Source organism: Ictidomys tridecemlineatus, chromosome 7, assembly GCF_052094955.1.
Source record: "Ictidomys tridecemlineatus isolate mIctTri1 chromosome 7, mIctTri1.hap1, whole genome shotgun sequence".
NCBI classification, from domain to species: Eukaryota; Metazoa; Chordata; class Mammalia; order Rodentia; family Sciuridae; genus Ictidomys; species Ictidomys tridecemlineatus.
Genome location: NC_135483.1, coordinates 135,444,410 through 135,467,717, shown reverse-complemented (window position 1 = coordinate 135,467,717; position 23,308 = coordinate 135,444,410). Strand labels below are relative to the sequence as shown.

Genomic DNA, 23,308 nt, shown 5'->3' with positions numbered 1-23,308 from the left:
AAAATATACTACAGTGAATTTGACCTTTATGTATACTTATAAAAAACAATTAAAAATATATAATGAGTAGAAGGTAGGCCAGTAGAGTAGGAGACTGGGTGAAAGAGGAGGGGAGGGAAACAGTGGGTAAGGGTACTGGGAACTGGAATGAAGTAAATTAAATTCCATGCATGTATAATTACGTCAAAATGAACCCAACTATTAGGTACAACTATAATGCACCAACAAAAGAAAAGAGAGAGAGATAGAACCCATAGTGTTTTTCATAGTGTTTTTCTTTCTGATAGTTAAATTGTGTAATGTATAGTTTTGGACATCCTGTTGGTAACAATAAAACACCAATTGGGAAGCAGAGGCATGGCAATGAATCAAAGGAGATTAAAAAAAAATGGAGTCAAGTAGAAAATATGTGGAAAAAGATTTTGTGTGTGTATGTGTGGTACTGGGAGTTGAACCCAGGTCCTTCAGCATGCTAGGCAAGAACTCTCTCATTGAATTACATCCCCAGCCCTGGGAATAGATATTTAACCGTGAACTCTAATAGTCTTTTCTATTTATGACACAAACCTAAGTCTATAATGAAAATATAATAATGGATATGACCATAATAATCAAAATATCCAATGCAAGTAGACTTATCACACATAAAATTGATTGAAAGACAAATAAGAAATGGGGAATTTTATACAACACTCAAGCCCAACACTCAAGTCCAAAATGAATCAGACTTCCAAAAGAAAAATCACTTTTGTAGATCAATGAGAATATAGTAAACATTCTAATAGACAAATAGGCAAGGACCTTCCTCAGGCAAAATTTTAAAATAACCAACAAAGATACAAATATCCAATCAATAAGAAAAATGATAGCTAATTTTCTAAAAAAATAAATAAATAAGTCATTTTAATAGACTATAAGTAGCATATAGATGTTCTTATAAAAAAAATAACAACAGCAACAAAAAAGGCAGAATGTTCTCTCTGATTTATAAATGCTAACCCAAAACAAGGGAGGTTGGGAAGAGAAATAATAGAAATCCATTGGATTGGACAAAAGGGAAACCATGGAAAAGGAGGGAGGGGAAAAGGAAAGACTGTAGAATTAATCGGACGTAACTTTCCCAGCCTTGTATTTGAATACACGACCAAGATAACTCTTCATCATGTAAAACCACAAGAGTGGGATCCCAATAGAATAAGTTATATTCTCTTACGTATAATTTGTCAAAATACATTCTACTGTCATGTATAACTAAACAGAACAATAAAAAATAAAATAGTAATAATAATAGGAAAAAATAAAGAAAGAAAAAAAGATGTTCTGATAAAAATTGTAAAGAAGTGCAGTGCAGCTAAACACAGTGGCACAGGCCTGTAATCCCAGCAACTTGGGAGACTGAGGCAGGAGGATTGCAAGTTCAAAGCCAGCCTCAGCAAATTAGCATGACCCTGTCTCAAAATAGAAAACAACAACAACAACAAACAGGCCTCGGGTGTAGCTCAGTGGTAGAGTGCACTGCCCAGTATTGGTGAAAGTGGAATATGAGCACTTTCATATACTGCTATTAGACATATTATAGACTTTATAGAGATAGGTTTGTCAATCTCAAACAAAATTTTAAATATACAGTTAACTCAACTTCTATTTATGTGTTATTAAAACACTTATATAACTAGGAAAAAATGCCTATTTAGGTAATTTTTCAGTCAGAAAATTGAAAGTAATATAAATGCTATTCTTCCATATGTGATTATTTTTACAGAACATTACAACTGTAAAAATTGTCATTTGTATAGCAATATTTATACCACATGTCACAAAGAGAAACTACAAAATCGGAGGACATCATTATATTTGTGTGTCTATTTGCACGTTCATGTGTTTGAAACCAAAAGTGGAGTATTGCTCAACAAAATATTAAATATTAATTAGTTATAACTGGTAATATTTAAAGTGATTTATATTTTCTTTTAAAACTTTGGTGTATTTCTTGAATCTTTCTATATGAGTAGTTATTTTCTTATAATTTAAAAATATTGTGAAGGAAAAAAAAGGGTCTGTGAACTTAGTAAAGTAGAAAAAATGTGAAATAAGAGTAATTCTACTCATTTCCCTTTTGCTCTACTTTTGAGAGATTGGTTCAATATAAACTCAACAGTCCTGAATTCGTAAGAGATAAAGATGATACATAAAACTATTTAGAATTATGATACTGTTTAGTATGAATATTTAAAGATATTCTTTTCATTTTTTTCTCCCTAATAGGTATGTTTCTTGCTAAGCTGATAGAAAAATATTTTGTGTCCCCAACCCTGTTCCGAGTGATCCGTCTTGCCAGGATTGGCCGAATCCTACGTTTGATCAAAGGGGCTAAGGGGATCCGCACACTGCTGTTTGCTTTGATGATGTCCCTTCCTGCCTTGTTTAACATTGGCCTCCTGCTCTTCCTGGTCATGTTCATCTATGCCATCTTTGGAATGTCCAACTTTGCCTATGTTAAGAAAGAAGCTGGAATTAATGACATGTTCAACTTTGAGACCTTTGGCAACAGCATGATCTGCCTGTTCCAAATCACCACCTCTGCTGGCTGGGATGGATTGCTGGCACCTATTCTCAATAATGGCCCACCTGACTGTGACCCAAAAAAAGTTCATCCAGGAAGTTCAGTTGAAGGAGACTGTGGGAACCCTTCTGTTGGGATTTTCTATTTTGTCAGTTACATCATCATATCCTTTCTGGTCGTGGTGAACATGTACATCGCTGTCATCCTGGAGAACTTCAGTGTTGCTACTGAAGAAAGTGCAGAGCCCCTGAGCGAGGATGACTTTGAGATGTTCTATGAGGTTTGGGAGAAGTTTGATCCCGATGCAACCCAGTTTATAGAATATAGCAAACTCTCTGATTTTGCAGCTGCCCTGGATCCCCCTCTTCTCATAGCAAAACCAAACAAAGTCCAGCTCATTGCTATGGACCTGCCAATGGTCAGTGGTGACCGAATTCACTGTCTTGACATTTTATTTGCTTTTACAAAGCGTGTTTTGGGTGAAAGTGGAGAGATGGATTCTCTTCGTTCACAGATGGAAGAAAGGTTCATGTCTGCAAATCCTTCTAAAGTATCCTATGAACCCATCACAACTACACTAAAACGAAAACAAGAGGATGTATCTGCTACTATCATTCAGCGTGCTTATAGACGTTACCGCTTGCGGCAAAATGTCAAAAATATATCAAGCATATATATAAAAGATGGAGACAAAGATGATGATTTGCCCAATAAAGAAGATATAGTTTTTGATAATGTTAATGAGAACTCAAGTCCAGAAAAAACAGATGCAACCCCATCCACTGTCTCCCCACCTTCATATGATAGTGTAACAAAGCCGGATAAAGAGAAATATGAAACAGACAACACAGAAAAGGAACACAAAGGAAAAGATGGCAAGGAAAGTAAAAAATAGAGCTTCATTTTGACATGTTGTTTACAGCCTGCAAAGGTGATTTATTTGTGTCAATAAGACTCTTTTAAGGAGGTGTATGCCAAACTCTTTTTATTGAAACATTCTCGAAGACAGTCCAGTAACAAGCTCTGATTCTCTAAGACAGGTGGGCAGCCTTAGCAGATGGCTATTTTTGCATTGATAAATGATTCTGCAAGAATTGTATAAGTGACTCTGGAGGAATTCATCATTACAGCAAACAAAGGTGATTTGATATTTTTAACATATCAGAAGACCATGTAGAAAATTTTCACATCTGCCTACTTCTCACTAGCTGGTACTTACAACCTCCCCTCAAACACATGCACACAAATACAAACACAAATAGGAAAATATCTATTACTTAGAAATCAATAAAAGTATTTTGCCTTGGTTTTGGAATGAAGTTCCTAATAGAAGTAATGGACATCAGGAATGAATGTTTAGTTAAAACATCTTCTTATTAGGGAGCTATAAAATTATTTTTCCACGTACAGAGATCATTCTACATTTTGAGGTGCTTGAGTTCATTCTGCATTGCTTCAGAACCAATTTATATGTGCCTATAAAATGCCATGGGATTGAATACAAACATAGGCTCTTTATTTCTACAAATATTTTGGATTTACCTGAAGTTACATTTATCTTGACTCAGAGACTTGGTATTGACTCAGAGACTTGGTATTGAGTTTCATAGCTTGTGTTGTGTTGTGTTGTGTTGTGTTGTGGATGGGATCTCACTATTATGCCCAGGCTGCCCTTGAATTCCTGGGACCAGGTGACCCTCTCAGTTCCTGGAGTAGCCAGGACTGTAGTAATAGCACACCACCACACATGGTCAGCCTGTCTCTTTTTTTTTTATCTCCCACTTTGTTCATACAATAACAACCGAATTTGAAAATTTATTCTATGTATCACATTTCTCCAAAAAAATTGAAGGTAATTAAGAAGAAATGTAATTGACAAATATCTATTTACTGTTATTTATACAATCTAGCACTGGTGTGTGCTGCTCAACAATACAAATAATGGCCCAACTCAATCTCTTTTGTCACATTGATCCTCTCTTATGCATTTTTGTTTAATCATCCTTTAACTCTAGGCAAACTTGATGTTTCACTTCAATAAAATGATTCCCAATATGCAGTTATCTATTTGATCCCAGAGTATAAGTCTGAGCAGATAATGACTTGGGCGCAGTATTTCCTACATCACTTATACACTATCCCAAATGTGTTTGGCAAGTTTTCAAGTTATAATATAGGGCAGGCTTTTAATACCTGCTTGCCGGGTGTTTACTTTGAATGAAGTTACATTCAAAGAGTGATTCTTGTCAACTTGCTTTCTTGCCTCTAATTTTCTTTCTTACATTTGAGAAGTAATCAGTTTGGACCTCTTTATTTTCATCTACAAAATATCATGAGAATGTCACTTTCTCCTAAATATTCTTTGATATGAAGTATATTTTGCATTAAACAATAAAGTAATCTGGGCTTATGATTTTAAAAGTATATGTTTATTTTGCACACTCTAGCTGTGTTCATCCTACCAATGATGAGAAATCTAGTTTTTTAGAAAAATGCCCTTGTTAAATAATAATAATAATAATAATAAAACAATGAATGGCCATGATGCATTTTCTCAATATCTTTATTCCAGAAACATGAAATCTTTCTTGTATCAAGTTATCCATGATTAGGCAAAGATTGAGGCACATAAAAAGTAGTTTTATTTAGAGAACTTTTCCGGAAGACTTTGAAGCACATATTTCAAACATACTTCATAAATATACTTTTTAAATTTTAAAAATAACAAATTATATTTATGTAAGCCATTAAAACACATTTTTGTTGTTCCATACAGTTTTTTTTAAATAAAGGAATATTTAATCATACCTATAGTGATGAAGAGACATGGATAGAGAATGAGAGATGGAGAGGAGAGACTAAGAAAGATAGCCACAAGAGAATAAAATTAAAAACTGACATTTCCATGGAACTTTATGTCTAGAATGTTTTTAAATTGTGATGTATTTTATAATACCCATACTCAATACAGGAGATTATCACTTTGAGACATTTGTCCCAAGGTACCTATGAAATTAAATCTAGGGCCAAAGATTCTACACTATATTTATTCATTCATCTTAGGTTATTTGAATCACTTCTAATTTAGTATGAAAGGTGCCATGCAATGTTTTACTAGACTATATAAAGCATTGCATTACATACCTGCTAAGCCCATTGAAAATAAGTCTTGACAATTTAATTAGGGAACAATAAAAAATATATGACATTTATAAGATTTTTAAATGCTTTCAATTAAAAAATTAATATCACCTTAAACATGGATTCAGTTCATCATTATTTTACACCCATATAACTACTATAGTATTTTGAATTTTTATATGATTCAGTATGAAAAGATGTTTGGTGGGCAGGTTTATCTGTGACTTATGATTAAATATTTTTACATTGCCTGATTTTTATGTAAAATAAAAAATATTGGCTACTAGATCTTCATCACAATTTTTTCTTAGCATTTCAAAAAATAATTATAAAATTGTTCTTTTTTCTATTATGAGCTATAATTTTTTAAAAAATATAACATGGTTAGATTTTATACAGATATTCTTCTCCCAGAAGTGACTACTTGTGACATTTTAACAATTAAAGATAAATATTTGGCACCAAGAGCTCATTAAGCAAAGCTTTAAGTAAAAATAGACTTCTCTTTTACGTAGATTATTGTTTGTACTAATTATAAAAACACTACCCTTCTGAAGGCATTGTCATATTACTACATAAATTATATATTCATTGAACTTAAGGATGTAGAATGGCAATTACAATGAAAATTTAAAGTTAGACAAAATAGAAGCAAACAGATTTGAACACAAATCCATACATAGAATTTTGGTGTAAATAGAAGAATCTCATTTTACCTTTTTGTCTGTTACCTAATTTGCAAAGATATAAGTGACATGTGAGCTGTTTCTAAATACTTAATTGTTGAAAATCTCAACATAAGATGTTTAGCTCTATTTTATAGAATTTTGATAGCTTTATTAAAAAGACTAAAAATAAAATGCATATGTAAATAAAGCACTCCTTACTAGCAATTTCAGAGAATGTTAATGGAAATAATGAAAAGAGGGTCAGCTAAAGTAGGATGGCCATGTAATTGGACTGGGTTTAGGACCTATGAATAGAGGCCACCATTTTTTTAAAAATATGTATGGTTTGTTATGTTATTGTATACTTGAGGAAAATAATCAAGAATTGCTTCATGAAAATAAGTGAATAGCCATGAATATAATAATGCTGTTTACATAGTTCTTCACAAATTTCATAGATCTATGAATGCTCAAAATGTTTAAGTTTGTCATAAATTATATTGTAGTGATACTTGAGATTTACACATTGTAATAGAATCTAAAAATAAAGGTTATAAAAATAAAATCATATTGGTATGTATTTCTTTCTCAGTTAGCATAGCCTCTATAAAGACAAATTCAGTGCATCTCTAATAGTAACTAACAGCCTTTTTTCTTTCTTCTTTCTTTATTTTATGTTTGAAACTCTGTACAACTTTAAATATCCTTCATAAGATATACTCCTAGATACAAAAATTAAAGAATATAGATTTCCAAAGCAATTCATCCAAATGCAAAGCAGTATTTATGCAGAAGGAGAAAACTGGTACTGGAAATGAAAATACTTGACACCCTAAGTGTTAACTACTCACTAACAGATGAATGTACAATTATTTTGTTGTTGTTATAATAGTTTGTGAGATTTCTTGTCAGGATAATATAATGCTAAGAGTCTCTTACAAAATAGAATTGTATTGGATTGCCACAAATTAGCACTACTATTTAATTCTTTATTCTGTGTATTGGCCTTATTCTAACTACATTTCTCATCTATAAAATTGGAAAAGAGTACTTCTTAACAATATGGTTATAACATCATTGTTGTATATCTTAATAAGACAATCCATATATAGCAATTAGAATAAGGCCCAATACCACAGAATCAAGAATTAACAATAGTAGTGATAATACTGTGGCAGCCAATTTACTATTAATAATGTAAGAGTCCAGGATACCTTTGTATTATACAGGAAGACAATGCAATCTACACAAATATCAAATGATAAAAATATTTTCTCTTTCATATGGCAAAATATAATACCTAGAAGAGTGTCATTCATCCTGTTAGTGAGTAGTTAACACTTAGGGATGTAAAGTACACACAAAATATTTCAATATTTACCTATTTTTGAGATTTATGAATCCAAACAATATGATGAAATCAGGAAATATACACATTTACAAAGATTTAGAATTTGCTGAGACATCTTAATGTGAGAGAGAGCTACATTTTGCTTATGGAAGAAAAGGCTATAAACCAACTGTGATATACTAATTTCATCTAAAGTGAAAAAAGTGAAGCCTTAAGAAATGTGAGAAGGGATGTGTGTCTCCAGACAGAAAACCCACATACCTACATCCATGCTCCTGCCTCACAAAAGATAACCTCACGAAGTTGATAAAATAAATTTGTATTATTTAAGCTCTTCAATTTGTGATAATTTTCTGTGAAGAATGAGAAAACAATACATTTCCTGTCATCTAATATACTATGTTAATGGTAAAAGAAAAGGGAGATCAGAGGGAGAGGTTGTCATATTATTCTCACTTACAAAAGACACAAATGTAAAGGAAAGGCCAATCTTTTCCTTATTAGAAATTTACAGAGGAAATTTTTTTTTCTCCCTTATTACTCTACTATTCATATCAACCATTCAGTGCAACTTATTCTTGGCACCTCATCTATCAATTTATAATCAGAAGTCAAAGAAAAGGGGAACATTGAAGTGATACTCTCTTCAGGTTGATGAGAATACTTGATCCACTTATGTCTCTAAAATGAAGGCCAAAGGAATCTATCTACAGCAAGTGTATTCTAAAATGTTTTATTTGAAACATGAAAATATTTCCATGCCAAAGACATTTAAGAAGAAGTAAATGTTAGGGTAGTTGGTACAAATATGCACAAGAGACACAGCTCTGAGTTCAAGCAAATGTTTCTTGACAGGGATTGTCTGTCAGGCTGCCATTCTGCCAGGTGCAGCAAACAGAGTCACTTGAATAGAGGTTTTATATTTTTATAACAAGGAACAGGAGCAAGTAGGAAATGACCTTGGGTGCAATAGGCTAGAATCAACCTTGGATACAGGTAGCTGAGTTAACAACAGATTTTTGTATTTGGGACCTTGTAATGGGGGTAGTTATGGGAACAGAGTATCTTTTCTTTTTCTTGGCAGTTTATAAGTTTTGGTTCTGAGTTCCAGAACCAAAATGAAGCTACTAATGTCTAGGGACCTGATAGTACATGCTATAATTAACCCTTAGAGAACTCACTTTAGCATATTAGACTGGCAAAATATGAAACTTTGAGTCAGAGAGAAAGGATAAATTATTACTTACAGTAATAGCCAAGGTATTATCATTTTTGTGTTAAATCCTAACTGAGATCAGATTGATATAATAAAATAGGGTGGCTTAGATAATAGGAATTTATTTTTGCCACTTGTGATTTCTGGGTGTGGTGGCGTATGCCTGTAATATCAGTGACTAGGGAGGCTGAGGCAGGAGGATCACAAATTCAAAGCCAGCCACAACAACTTAGTGAGGCTCTATTTTAAAATAAAATATAATTTTTAAAAATGACTGTGATTTTGGCTCAGTGGTAAAGCACCTGGGTTCGATCCCCAGTACAAAAATAAAAATAAAACGCAATGTCCAAGATCAAGGTGCCTGTCAATTGGACTCACAGATAGGGTTCCTTCTCAGGCCTGTAAAAGGCTACAATCTCTGAGTCTCACAGAAGGAAAAAAACTAGTTGGGGTCTTTCTTTCTCTTTTTTTTATCAGGGCTCTAATTCCATGATGAGCTGTTTATATACTTATGTCTTCCTTCTCAGTGACTGGAATCACCATCTACCCAGTTGTCCAAACTAGTAACCTCTCTCCTCATCCCTCCACATTCATTCACTCAGACCTTGGTCCTCCCTCCTAATTACAATGCAAACCCATGCACTCCCTCTAATTTCCACTGCCAACCCCTAATCCAATCTATCATTACTTTGAACCTCTTCATAATACAATACAATATTTTTTTTATTTCATCACCCTAAATTTATTTTTCCCTCACTTCTGCATCTATTGTCAGTAAAGTAGTCAGAATAGATTTTTTTTAAGATTGTTATTTATTTGCTTGAAATTTTGTGTCATTTCCATAATGGAAATTCAACAACAGTTCTTCATTGCTGTTATGATAAAATTTAAAACCCATGAAAGGATTTTGCCAGTCCTACACTATTTTGCCTACAAGCTCTACTAGGCCTATAATCTCTTCAGCATGACTGGCTCTCCTGCTTTTTATCTTATTTTATCCCTATCTTATTTTGTGTGTTTTGGCCTCAGTAACTTTCCTTCAGCTTGCAAAACAAAAATACAGTGATGGGCAAGGTGACGAAAGAAAGCCTGTAATCTCAGAGGCTTGGGAGGCTGAGGCAGAAGGAGCTCACAGCCAGCTTCAGCAATTTAGTGAGGCACTAAGCAACTCAAAGAGACTGTGTTTCTAAATAAAATATAAAAAAAGGGGTGGGGATGTTGGCCCAATGCCTCTGGGTTCAATTCCCAATACATAAAAAAAAGAGTCTATGATTATGTCAACCTAAATAACAATCAGATTTTACAAGATTTTACAAAGAATAATGAAATTTGGGCTGGGGTTGTGACTCAGTGGCAGAGGGCTTGCTTCAATCCTCAGCACCACATAAAATGAAATGAAGATATTATGTCCTGCTGGGGCCATGGCTCAGTGGTATCGCACTTGCCTGGCATGTGTGAGGCACTAGGTTTGATTCTCAGCACTGCATGTAAATAAATAAAATAAAGCTCTATCAACAACGAAAAATTTTTTTAAAAAAGATATTGTGTCCGCCTACAATTAAAAAATAAATATTGAAAAAGAATAATGAAATTTATTTGGAAATAGAGAATTGCAATGAAAATAGATGTATCATAGTATACTATGAGTGAATTTTAAGTTGAGGCAAAGCGAGGTTTTTACAGATGAAGTGTGGAGGAATAAATAAGGTGTTTTCTGTTTATTTAGCTTTTTGTTTTATTTTGGGTACTGGGGATTGAACCCAAGGGTGCTTTACTACTGAGCTATATCCAGTTCTTTGTAATTTTTATTTTGAGATGGGGTCTAACTACATAGCTGAGACTGGTCTCTAACTTGTATCTTCCTTCCTCCAGCCTCTCAAATAGCTGAGATTATAGACATGTACAATCATGCCCTAATTAGTGCAAAAATATTTTTAAATAATAATATTTACTGTAAGAATTAATAATAAGAGTGGTGCCAGGCCAAGACTGAATAGATAGTTATTGGGCAAAGATTCTTGAGGAAGTATTTTTGGTGTAAAACTTTAGTGCCCTTTGTCTAATGTGGTTTGGCAGAGTCTTTTGTAATAATTATCATCAAGAACCCTTCCTTCATAACCTCCTGTATTTTCCATTTATTTCTTTTGTTAGAGTTGACATAAGTGATTCCATTTTTATTCTGAACACTTCCACACTTTCACACTTATAGTCCATACTTGGGCCAGTACACTCTGGCCTGAAAGAAGCTATGTACATATCCTTCTCTTGATAGTTGACATATTTATATGGAATTGATTGCACTCCTTATAAGATGAATAAAGAAAATTGGGACAAAGTAAATGACTACTTTTCCTCAACAGTTTTAGCAGTAAGCTCAGAAAATTCAGATAACAACAAGTAGGAAATAATATTTCTAAAAATTAAAAACTATAGTATATATTCTACATTAAAACCAAACACCTCTTCCACTAATATGAGGTAACATTGGCATTCATGCATTCTTGACTCTTGGGTCAGTTAAGACTTTGTTGTTGGAAGATATCTTGTACATTGTGAGATGCTTAGCAGCATTTCTGGTGTCTAACCACTAGATATCAACAGACACCTCCACTCTTTTGACCCTATCTTATTTTGTGTGTTTTGGCTTCAGTAACTTTCCTTCAGCTTGTAGGGTATTCAAAACAAAAATACAGTGCTGGGCGAGGTGGTGAAAGCTTGTAATCACAGAGGCTTGGGAGGCTGAGGCAGAAGGATCTCAAGTTCAAAGCCAGTTTCAACAATTTAGTGAGGCCTTAAGCAAGGCCTCACAATACTTAGCAAATATTTTATTAAGAAACACAAGATTGTGTTTCTTAATAAAATATTTTTTAAAAGGGTTATGACAACTAAACTGTCTCCAGACATCACCAAGTTTTCCAAAAATCTTCCCCAGTTAAGAGAACAAGTGCTCTTGACATTTTCTATCCAGGCCTAACTTATGAAAGTCCTCTGTCATCTTAAAAGAGACTAAAACTCCAGCAATATTTTCTGAAGCAGAAAACCTGAGGATGGAGCCTCAAAATAGGCACACAGCAGCAGTGCCAGCCATTGCCTGATGGGTGGGTTAGAATCTTTTCCTTTGTTGTTGTTGTTGTTGTTGTGTGTAAGAGAGAGAAAGAGAGTTATTGCTATGCTGATTGGTTCATAGACATATACATAAACAGTTGCTTCCTTTCTCTCATTTGTATTATTTTTTAATGAACTTACTCTTCCTTACCTTGTCTCTTAGTTACGGTTTTTGTTTCATATAATTTTGTTTTATTTTTGTTTGTTTCTCTTGTTCCTCTTTTTTGCTTTTCTTTTGCTGTTAACAGCCAAATTCGGTTGCTCTTTCTCTTTTCCTTTACTTTGTTTCTCCTATTTTTTCTTCCCCTTCCCTATAACATCACCAGCTACATATCTTCAGCATTCTTTGTTCACTTTGTGAAATTGAAAAATCTCTTCTACCTTCCTATCACATTTTATTTTCTCTTAATTAACTGTATTTTGCCATCTTTTACAGCTAGTTTGTTTATATAACTCCTGCCCCCACATTCATGCTATTGCAATTATTACTGCTGTTGTTGACTCAGTTGACAACTGTTGTTCATTTTAATGCCAGATCTAGTTCATTGTCACTTTTTGTTTTTGTTATTGGACATTGCTGGCCCCACCATTTCTATTGTGTGTGTGTGTGTGTGTGTGTGTGTGTGTGTGTGTGTGTAGTAATTAACATGAAACATATCACAGTAGGAACCAGATATTTATTTTAATTCTGTATATAATTTGCATTGGTTGTTGCTATTGTTTGTTTCCCACTATTCTGTGAGGGACTGGTAGTCTACAGGGATACTCTAAGTTGTATAAGTTCACAGAGAGTAGAGACTCTGCTGCCAAACTAAACTCAACCAAAAGAGAGCAGATGTTGCTCTACAAACAAATTAATGCCACTCAATCTTCAGCAATACTTTAATACAAAGAATAGAAGAGACAATAACCCAAACTAATAACCAGGCCCCAAGTAGAAATAGCTAGTTGTAGTCCTTAGGTCACTCTCATGGATGTCTACTCCTATACTAAAAACAGAGAATTAACACAAAGACTGTAGATATCACAACTATGGGGGTCTCAATCTAGATCATGCTAGTATATTTTGGCAGAGGAAGACTGTACCCTAAATAGGCCCTAAAAAAGAGTGGAAGAGAAATCCCTCCTCTAACAGACACATAGTACCCAATGGAGAAATATAAGAAAGATGAAAAAACAAGGTAATATAATGCCTTCTAAAATCCATAATTCACCAACTGACTCCAAAGATATTGCAGTGGATAAAAAATCAGATAAAGAATCCAAAAGAATTTTATAAAAATGATGAATAAATTCCAACAGGACATAGAAAAGTAACTGTATAAATTAAGGAAGTCCATACAGGATATGAATGATGCATTCAATAAGGAGATAGATATATTGAAAAGAACAAAACAAATATCTCAGAAATGGAAGACACAACAAAGCATGTTCAGTTGAAAGTCTCCCTATAGAGTCGACCATGCTGAAGACAAGATTTTCAAGCTAGAAGACAAAGTGGCCAGCCTTGAACATTCATTCAGCATTAAAGAGAATAAAATAACCATGATCAGAATATATAAAAACTCTGGGATAATATTAATAGACCAAATTCAAAAGCCCTGGGAATCCAAGAGGACTGTGAAATGCAGGCTAATGGAATGAATAACCTCTTCAGGGAAGGATAACAGAAAAATTTCCCAACATTTAGAATGTGATTAATATCCAGATACATAATACATCCATAGCCTCAAATAAGACAAAATCAAAAAAGAACTTCTCCACAATACTATAATTAAAATGCCTAACATACAAGAACAGAATTTTTTAAAACTCAGGAGAAAATGTCAGATCACATTTAAAGGCAAGCCAATCAGAGTCACTTATGATTTCTCAGCACAAACTAAAAGCCAGGAGGCCTTGGAAAGATGGAATGATATGTTTAAAGCCCTGAAAGAAAATAATTGTCAATGAAGACTGCTATATTGAAATATATTGCTATCCTTGAAGATTGAAAAGGAAGGAGAAATAAAAGGCTTCCAAAACAAGCAGAAACTAAAAGAATTCATGATTACTAAATTAGCACTACAGTACTTACTTAAAGAAATACTCCACACAGAAAAAATTAAAAATAAACTCCAGTGCTGACAAATAAACAAATCTCATTTGAAGAGTAGCTAAGAAAAGGAGAAATAGGACCAAATTTAGTATTATAAATAAATCAAAATTGCAGGAACTAATAAATTCTCTTTTAATAGTAACATTAAAATAAAACTGTTTCAACTCTCCAATTAAAAGACACAGGCTGCCCGAATGAATTCTTCACAAAGACCAAACTATAAGTTATTCTCAAGAAACACACCTTACAGGCAAAGACAACCATGGAGTGAAAGACAAAGAATGGAAATTTATATACTATGTTAATGGAGCCTGAGAATAAGCAAGAGTAGCTACTCTAATAACTGACAAAGCAAATTTCACACCAAAATTAATAAGAAAAGACAAAGATAGTCACTTTATATTGGTAAAGAGAACAATCCAAGAAGAAGATAAAATAATAGTAAATATTTATGTCCCAAATGTGGTTGTATCTGATTACATAAAAGAGACACTACTCAAATTTAAGCCTCAGATAAATCCATAGTAGAATAATACAGGGTGATTTCAACTTACCTCTCTCACCATTATATAGGTCATCCAGACATAAACTCAGTAGACACTCTACGGACCTGAAAAATGTTATAAAACAGATGGACTTAACAGATAACTACAGAATATTTTATTCAACAATAGTTGACTATACTTTCTTCTCAGTGGCTCATGGAAGCTTCTTCAAAATAGACCATAATTTAGCCACAAACAACTCTTTAGCAAATTAAAAAAAAAATCTAAGGATAGCTTTGTATCTAAGTAAATTATTTTTATCTTGTACTATGAAAGAATACTATTTTTTTCTTAATAAATTTCTGTTTGTGAGAATAAATCTGTGGAATAAAAAAATTTTAAAAAAATTATTTAATTTCTTGCATCTTATCAGACTGTAATAAAATGAAATTATAAATACACACAACAAAGCCCTACAAAAACTATATAAACACAGAAAAACTAAATAGTAGATTTTTTTATTGGTTGTTCAAAACATTACAAAGCTCATGATATATCATCTTTCATACATTTGACTCAATTGGGTTATGAACTCCCATTTTTACCCCAAATACAAATTGCAGAATCACATCGGTAGATTTTTGAAAGATTAATGTATAATAGGTGAAATCTGAAGAGAAATTTTAAAATTCTTAGAATCAAATGACAATGGTCACACAATATACCAGAACCTCTGAGAAATTATAAAGACAGTTCTAAGAGGACAATTTATAGCTATCAATGCCCACATAAGAAAATCAGAAATATCCCAAATAAACAATTCAAGGATGCATCATAACGCCCTTGAAAAAGAAGAAGAAATCAATTTCACAGTCAGTAGAAGGAAATAAATAATTAAAATCAGAGTCAAGGATCCAAGATGGTGGGCCAGAGGGAGGCAGCATTATGTGTCACTCCGTGACCTGGGACTTAAGAAGTGAGAATACTTTTTCTCTGTGAGTGATATTCCTGCTTCCACACAGGAATCATGGCCATTGTGCCTGTGCAGGGCTCCAGGCCTCAGCGTCAGAGTAAGTCTCCCAACTAATCACCCACACAGGACTACCGGGTGTCCAAGCAGAACCATCAGCATCTCCCATGCAAAACTTTCAACCAATAACATGTAATGATAGAAGCAGAAACAAAAATCTTCTAATGAAGAGAAACCCAGGGCCAGATGGATTCTCAGCTGAATTCTTCTACCAGTCTTTTAAAGAACTAATTCCAATATTCCTCAAATTATCCCATGAAATATAAAGGGAGATAACACTTCCAAATTTGTTTCATGAAGCCAGTATAAAGCAAAATCACATAAGGACACATCAAGGAAAGAAAGCTACAGAACAATATCTCTGATGAAATAAGATGCCAAAATACTTAATAAAATGTTAGAAAATCATGTTCAACAAAATATTAAAAAGATTGTACATCCTGACCAAGTTGATTTTGTTCTAAATAAGGATGGTTTAACACACAAATCAATAAATGTATTCATCACATAAATAGAATTAAGAATAAAAGTCATTTAGTTATTTTCATATATGCAGAGAAGGCCTTTGCCAACATTTAACACTCATTCATGGTAAAAGAAACTAGGGATAGAAGGAACATACCTCAATATCATGAAGGCTAAGGATGGAGAGCCTAAGGCCAACTTCATAGTAAATGGGGAAAAACTGAAAGCATTTCCTTTCAAATCTAGAACAAGACAAGGATGTCCACACTTATTTAATATAGTGATAAAAATTCTATCCTGAGCAATTAAATAAGAGAAAAAATAAAATGTTTAAAAATAAAAAAACAAGTCAAATTATCACTGTTTGCAGATGATATAATCCTATACCTAAAAGATCCAAAAACTCTGCCAAAAGACTCCTAATGCTAATGAACAAATTTAAGTAAAGTAGCAGGTTACAAAATCAATATACAAAAATCAGTCTCTTTCCTGTATATCAACAGTGAATCTTCTGAGAAAGAAATCAGGAAAATAATTTTATTCACAATAGCCTCAACTAAATACCTAGGAATAAATCTGACACATCTTCCCAAAGAGGTGAAAGAGCTCTACAGTGAAAACTATAGTACACTGAAGATAGAAATTGAAAGAAGACTTAAGAAGGTAGAAAGACTGCCCATGTTCACGGATAGGCAGAATTAATATTGTTAAAATGGCCATACTACTAAAATCAATTTAGAGATTCAAAGCAATCCTCATCAAAATACCAATGACATTCTTCACAGAACTAGAAAAAATAGTCCTCAAATTCACTTGGAAAAATAAGAGACCGAGAAGAATCTAAAGCAATTATAACCGCCCCCGCCCCCCAGCCCCCACCGAAAGAAAAAAGTAATGCTGGAGGTATCACAATACCTGACTTCAAATTATAAAGAACAGAAGGCACAGAGACAAATGCACACAAATATAGTCATCTGATCCTTGACAAATGTGACAAAAACACAAACTGAAGAAAAGACAGCCTTCTTAACAAATGATGCTAGGAAAACTGAATACCCATATGTATAAGAATGAAACTAGACCTTTACCTTTGCCCTAATCAAAAAATCAACTCAAAACGGATCAAAGACCTAGGGATTAGAACAGAAAGTATGCAACTCCTAAAAGAAAGGTTAGAGTCAACACTTCAGCATATAGGCACAGGCAACAGCTTTCTCAACAGGACCCAAAAAGTTCAGAAAATAATACCAAGAGTTAATAAATGGAATGGTATAAAATTAAAAAAACTTCTTCATGGCAAAGAAAACAATTAGGAATGTGAAGAGAGAACATACAGAATGAAAGAAAATTATTGCTAGCTAGTCTTTTGACAGAGGATTGATGTCTAGAATATATAAAGAACCCCCAAATAACTTTAAACCAAAAATCAAATAACCCAATTAATAAATAGGCAAATATATAATACAGACACTTCTCAAAAGAAGAAATACAAATGGCTATCAAATACATGAAAATATATTCATCATTAATGATTAGGGAAGTTCAAATCAAAACTACACTGAGATTTCATCTCACATCAGTCAAATAGCAGTCATGAAGAATGACCCAGCTATACCACTCTTCGATATTGATACTCAAAAATTAAGGTCATCATACTACAGTGATACATATCTATAGCAGCACAATTCACAATAGTCATACTATAGACCCAGCCTAGGTATCCATCAAGGGATGAATATGTAAGGAAAAATGGTATACATGCAAAATAGAGTTTTATGCAGCCATAAAGAAAAATGAAATTATGCTATTTGAATAAAAATGGGTGGAGCTAGAGACCATTGTGTTAAGCAAAATAAGTCAAACTCAGAACTTCAAGAGTCATACATTTACTCTCATATGTGGAAGCCAGAGAACAAAAGGAAAAGAAAGTTGTGGGAGGCGGGGGTGATCATGAAGATTAAAGGGATATCATAAAGGCAGGGAACCAGCAAGTGAGAGGAAAGGAGGAAGGGGGAAGTGCTGTGGAGTGATACTGACCAAATTATATTGCTATATTGTGTGTATGTACAAATATCTAACAAATCCCATCATTATGTTCAGCTATAATGCACCAATAAAATTTTACCATAAAATTCGCGATGATTAATTATGTCACTTCTCAGTCTTCTAAGTGAATGACTTAAAATAAGATAAAATACTTTTTTTTTTTTTTGGCATTTCTGGCCAAAGACTTAATGAATGTGGACTTGCAAAATGTCAGTGGAGGACTTGGGATATAACTCAGCAGGAGAGCACTTGTCTAGTTCAATCCTCAATACCACATACACACAAAAAAAGTGGAAATATCAGATTAAGGACTTCTGAAAATTCACTTCTCTATAAAAGAATGGAAACTCTGGCAAAAATGATTTAAACCCAACTTTTTCAGAACTATAAGAATTCACCAAAGGAGAATTTTTTTAAACAAGGAAATGACTGAATCTTAGTAAGAATAGCAAGCTCCACAGTGGCCTTGAAAACTGTTAGTCAGCTTTTTCTCATTGTGATAAAATACGGGAGGAAACCATTTAAAGGAGAAAAAATTTATTTTGACTCATTGTTTCAGAATTTTCAGTCAACAGTTGCTTTGACCTGAGGTGAAGCAGAGCATCATGGTGGAAGGGTGTGGTGAAAGAAAATTCTTTATCTCATGCAGCCAAGAAGTGGATTGGGGGGCAGAAATACAGATGGAGACAAAGAGAGGAAGGGCCTAGGGACAATTATACTCTGCAAGGGCATGCTGCAAAGGACCCACTCTCTTCAACAAGGTCCAACTTTCTACAGTTTCCACCACCTCCCAATAGCATTATATTATATCAAACCATTGAATTCATAGCTGAATCCATCAATCCATTGATGCAATTGCTTTTATACCAATCACCTCCAGAAATTCATCTCTGAACATTGCTATATTAAGGACCAAGTCCTGAACGAACAAGCCTATCAGGGACATTCCAGATTTAAACAACTCCAAAAACTCACCTACCGAGGATACAGTGAAAACCTGAAGGTAGAAGCCACTAGAAGGACAGAACAAGTTTGGAGCTTCCAAGAGTGTCACTATTTGATCTGTCCAGTCATTTTCTGGAAAACATATGTGCAAGGCTGTTTTCATTTAGCCTAACTCATATCTTACCCAGAGCAAGCAGACCTTTCCCTGGGTTGGTCTGCAATTGTTTTGACATTACAAGTATATGAGGAAGTAATCAGATTTGGAGCAAAAAAAAAAAATTCTTTAAAAAGTTTAAAAGAAGAAGTTGAGGTATGAGATGACCATAGTAGATTTTATGAAGCTCCCAAACATTTCTGAGAATCTATAAGGCAACATGCATGCCCAGGGCTCTGGGCAACCCAAACCATGCATATGCCCTGAGCTTTCATCTCTGCTTGACCTTGAAGCTTTACCTAAGAAAGAAATGAAGAGTTGTAAAGTGCCTGTCTGAGTCTTAAAGCCACGCCCCAATAAATAAACAAAACCCCTTAGCCACGACTGGGAGATCTTTGGGTCCAAGTATGATATGTCAAGAGCTTTGTAATGTTGTGAACAACCAATAAAAAAAAAAAAAAGATTTCTAAAAAAAAAAAAAACTCACTTCAAATAAAACAATATATGCAGGTTAAAATTAAAAAGATATATTGTGCAAACATCATTAATTCCCCAAAATGTGTCTATATGAATATCAGGTGAAGAAAATATATTTGAATTTGCAGGGCTATAACAAACTACCTGAATTAATTAATTAATAAAGAAAAAAGATTTCAAAAAAAAAAAAAAAGATTTCTTAGTCCAATCATTTTCTGACCACCATGTTAAATGATCAGTGACCTTCAGTATCCACACATGGCTAGAACAGAAGTTATACTGATTCAATCCAGAAAAGCCACTAAACAAATGACAGGAACTAAAACAAGAACAAAGGGCAGCAATGACAAATCCACTGGGAATCTGATTTCTGAGGCTGCTGGATTACATGATTTTTAAGTATCCAGTTATCAACACAAAGTTAGGAGACCCAGAAAGCAATGAGAAAAAAGAAAGTGACTTAAAACCATATGAGGAAATAGGATCATAGATACAAATAACCAAATAGGTAAATATTAAAGAGAATATAAATGTTTTCTGTTTGTTACTTCTCTTTTTTTCTATATCATTTAAAAGATAACTGCATGAGACAATTTAAAATCTGTATAAGTGAGTATATAATGTTTAAATATGTAATTTATATGGCTTAAAAACAAAAAGGACTGGGGAGAGAAAGAAAATATATACAAAGTTTTCATACTATTAAAATTAAATTGGTATTAATCCAAAGAAGATTATTATAAATTAAAAAGTTAATTGTAATTCCCATGGCAACCACTAAGAAAATAAAAGAAAAATATAGTAGAAAAAATAACAAGTGATTAAAATAGAACACTAGAAATTATTTAACACAAAAGAAAGCTGAATGGGAAGAATAGAGGAATTAAAAAGACTTAAGACATTGAGACAGTAAATAATAGAATGTCAAATAAGAATACTTGTCTTATCAATGCCTTGAGATGCCAGTTATTTTTTAGTTATTCATCAGAGAAACTCAAGTTAAAATAGCAATGAATATCACTATACAACCATCAGAAGGATTGATTTAAAGAGACTGACAATAACCAGTGATTTCAAGGACATGCAAGAAAAGGAATTCTCATATATTGCAAATGAGAACATAAATTTATGCTAATACTTTCATAATATTTTTCAGTATCTATTAATGCTAAACACACACACAGTCTATGACTTAAGATTTAATTCTTGGGTATATATACATGGGAAAGAATGTTGATAATCATCAGAAAATCCATTTGTGAATGCTCATAAATGCCTTATTCATAGTAGCCTCAAAAAGGAAACAGCCCAAATCTTCATGAAAATTAGAAAAAAATAAATATTGTGTTGTAGGTTTAAGACATAATATTATGGTTCAGATACAAGATGTCCCCCACACACACAAAGCTTCAGTATTAGTGGCAGGAGGTGAAATGATTAGATGTTGAGAGTTGTAATATCATCAGATTAACCCATATGATGGATTAGTAATTTTTAAGGACTACTGTACTAGATAGTAACTATAAGGAAGTGTGGTGTGGCTGGAGGTGGGTCACTGGAGACTTGCTCTTGGGGACTATATCTTGTCACACCCACCCACCCTGCTCCTCTCTCTCTACTTCCTAGTTGAGCAAGTTCTTATACCCCAGCCCTTCCACCATGGTGCTCTCCCTTGTCTCAGGCCCAAAGCAATGGAACCAGCCAACCATGGACTAAAATCTCAGAAACCCTGAGCCAAAATGAAATTTTCTTCCTCTAAGTTGGTCTTGTCAGGTATTTTGGTCACAGTGACAAAAAACTGACATACATACTGTACAACAATAAGAAAAGACAGCTTACTGATGCATGAAACATGCAAAAAACCTCACAAACATGATGATGAACCAAAGATGCTAAACTGATGATTACATAGTGTATAAAGCTAAGAACACACAAAACTTTTTAAGCTAATAAAAGTCAAAAGAATGGTAACTTTGGGGTGGCGACTGAGAAGCATAAGGGAGACTTCTTAGGTATTAGAAATTTCTTATATCTTATTCTGTGTGGTGTTTCCCAGGAAATATAAATATGTGTATTGGACATGTACAGTTTCCCCCTATAGTATATATTTATTATACCTTAATAAAGTAATGAAAACCAATAGCAACAACAAGCCTCTGGCTGCTAAGGTCGGCCACAACCTCAGGCAGCTACAAATGCAGTGTCACCTCACCACTCTCTTGCTTGCTTCTCCTTTGTGTTTGCTTCCTGGAGATTTTTCTTTAATTTCTTGAAAGCTCAGTTTGGACTCGATAGAATATTTATTTAACTTTACCCACAGACATTTTATATTGGATTTTATTTTTCAAGATATTCAATCATCTAATTTCTGGGCACTAAATGGACACTAAATGATTTCCTGTCTAGGAATCTCCTATCACTTTGCCTGAGAGTGATTAAAAACAAAAACCTTAGTGAAACTTGGTCTTCTAATATATTCCAAGATTTTTTTTCTAAAGATACCCAGACAAAAAGAGAAATGGATTAAAAATTAGAAGGGAAACAAAAAACTAAAGACAAAAAGATTCATAAACCTGAAACTTAAGTTTGTAAATTTAGATAATATTTTAGTTCTTTTATATGAGAGTAATTATTTGGTAACTTAATTGAAAGATTATTTTCCTCCTGCACTGAAATTGCATTTTTCTTAATAACATAAATCCTTTTGAGAACTTAATATAACAGCATTAGTCATTTATCACTGGAGGAACATTTTGAAATAAAGAATGCAGTATGAACAGTTGTCTTTCTTTCACCTTGCAATAAGTACAAAGATTTTTCTTTTCTTCTTTACATAGAAAACATTTTTTTATGATCTACCTCATACTAGAACTAAATTGATGTATATAATATCTAAAATGTTCCTGACATTTGAAAAAGAACCTCAGTACATTCTTCTTCTCTTTCTTGCATAAACATTTACTTCATCTCAAGTTCTGTTGCTTCCACCTATCAAATAGATCCCAACTACCTATTTCCCTTCATCTATCCTGCCTTTGCTCTACTTCAAACCACTATCATGTGCTGGAGTAGTCACTTCACTGGTCTTTTGACTCCACTTTGATTCCCTGTAATCTGTTCTCCACATACACACACACACACACACACACACACACACACACACACACACACACACTCCACACACCAAAAAAAAAAAATCCTTTTAAACTCCAATTTAGATCAAGTATCTTCCTCATTATCTCAATTTTTCTCAAGGTTCTTCAGAACTCCCTATTGCTCTTGTCATGAAAGGCAGACTTCTTAGCACTGAAAGGACTTTACCCACCCTGGCCTCTGCTTACTGTGCTGCCCCATGTCCGCACTACATTCTTAAACTCATGGAGCTTTAGCTCCACTGACCTTCTCTCTGCTCTTGGACCAATAAGTTCATTCTTGCCTCAGGGGCTTTTTCCTGTTCTTCACCTGGAATGCTACTCTGATTCTAAACACAGCTGCATCTTTTTAGATTTCAGTTCAAATATTTCCTCCCTGAGAGACTTTCACAGTTCAGCCTATTTAAAGTAA

General features: G+C 33.6%; 1 protein-coding gene and 1 long non-coding RNA gene across 11 annotated transcripts in view; one reads left to right on the top strand and one right to left on the bottom strand.

Moving 5' to 3' along the window:
* The window catches only part of Scn9a (sodium voltage-gated channel alpha subunit 9), a 174,350-nt gene extending 170,528 nt beyond the window's left edge, over positions 1 to 3,822 (top strand). For all 5 annotated transcript variants that reach the window (XM_040294411.2, XM_005315699.5, XM_078017526.1 and 2 more), the window contains one exon: positions 2,266 to 3,822. In XM_040294411.2, coding sequence (XP_040150345.2) covers positions 2,266 to 3,458 — 1,193 coding nt within the window. In that variant the 3' untranslated portion in view covers positions 3,459 to 3,822. The remainder of the gene's footprint in view (positions 1 to 2,265) is intronic.
* Positions 1 to 23,308, bottom strand: part of LOC144365557 (uncharacterized) — a 133,770-nt gene that overhangs the window by 86,056 nt on the left and 24,406 nt on the right. For 3 of the 6 annotated variants that reach the window (XR_013424119.1, XR_013424120.1, XR_013424121.1), the window contains exon 2: positions 14,697 to 14,752. The exons of the other annotated variants lie outside the window; for them this stretch is intronic. This is a non-coding gene — a long non-coding RNA (uncharacterized LOC144365557). The remainder of the gene's footprint in view (positions 1 to 14,696; positions 14,753 to 23,308) is intronic. 6 annotated transcript variants of the gene reach the window in all.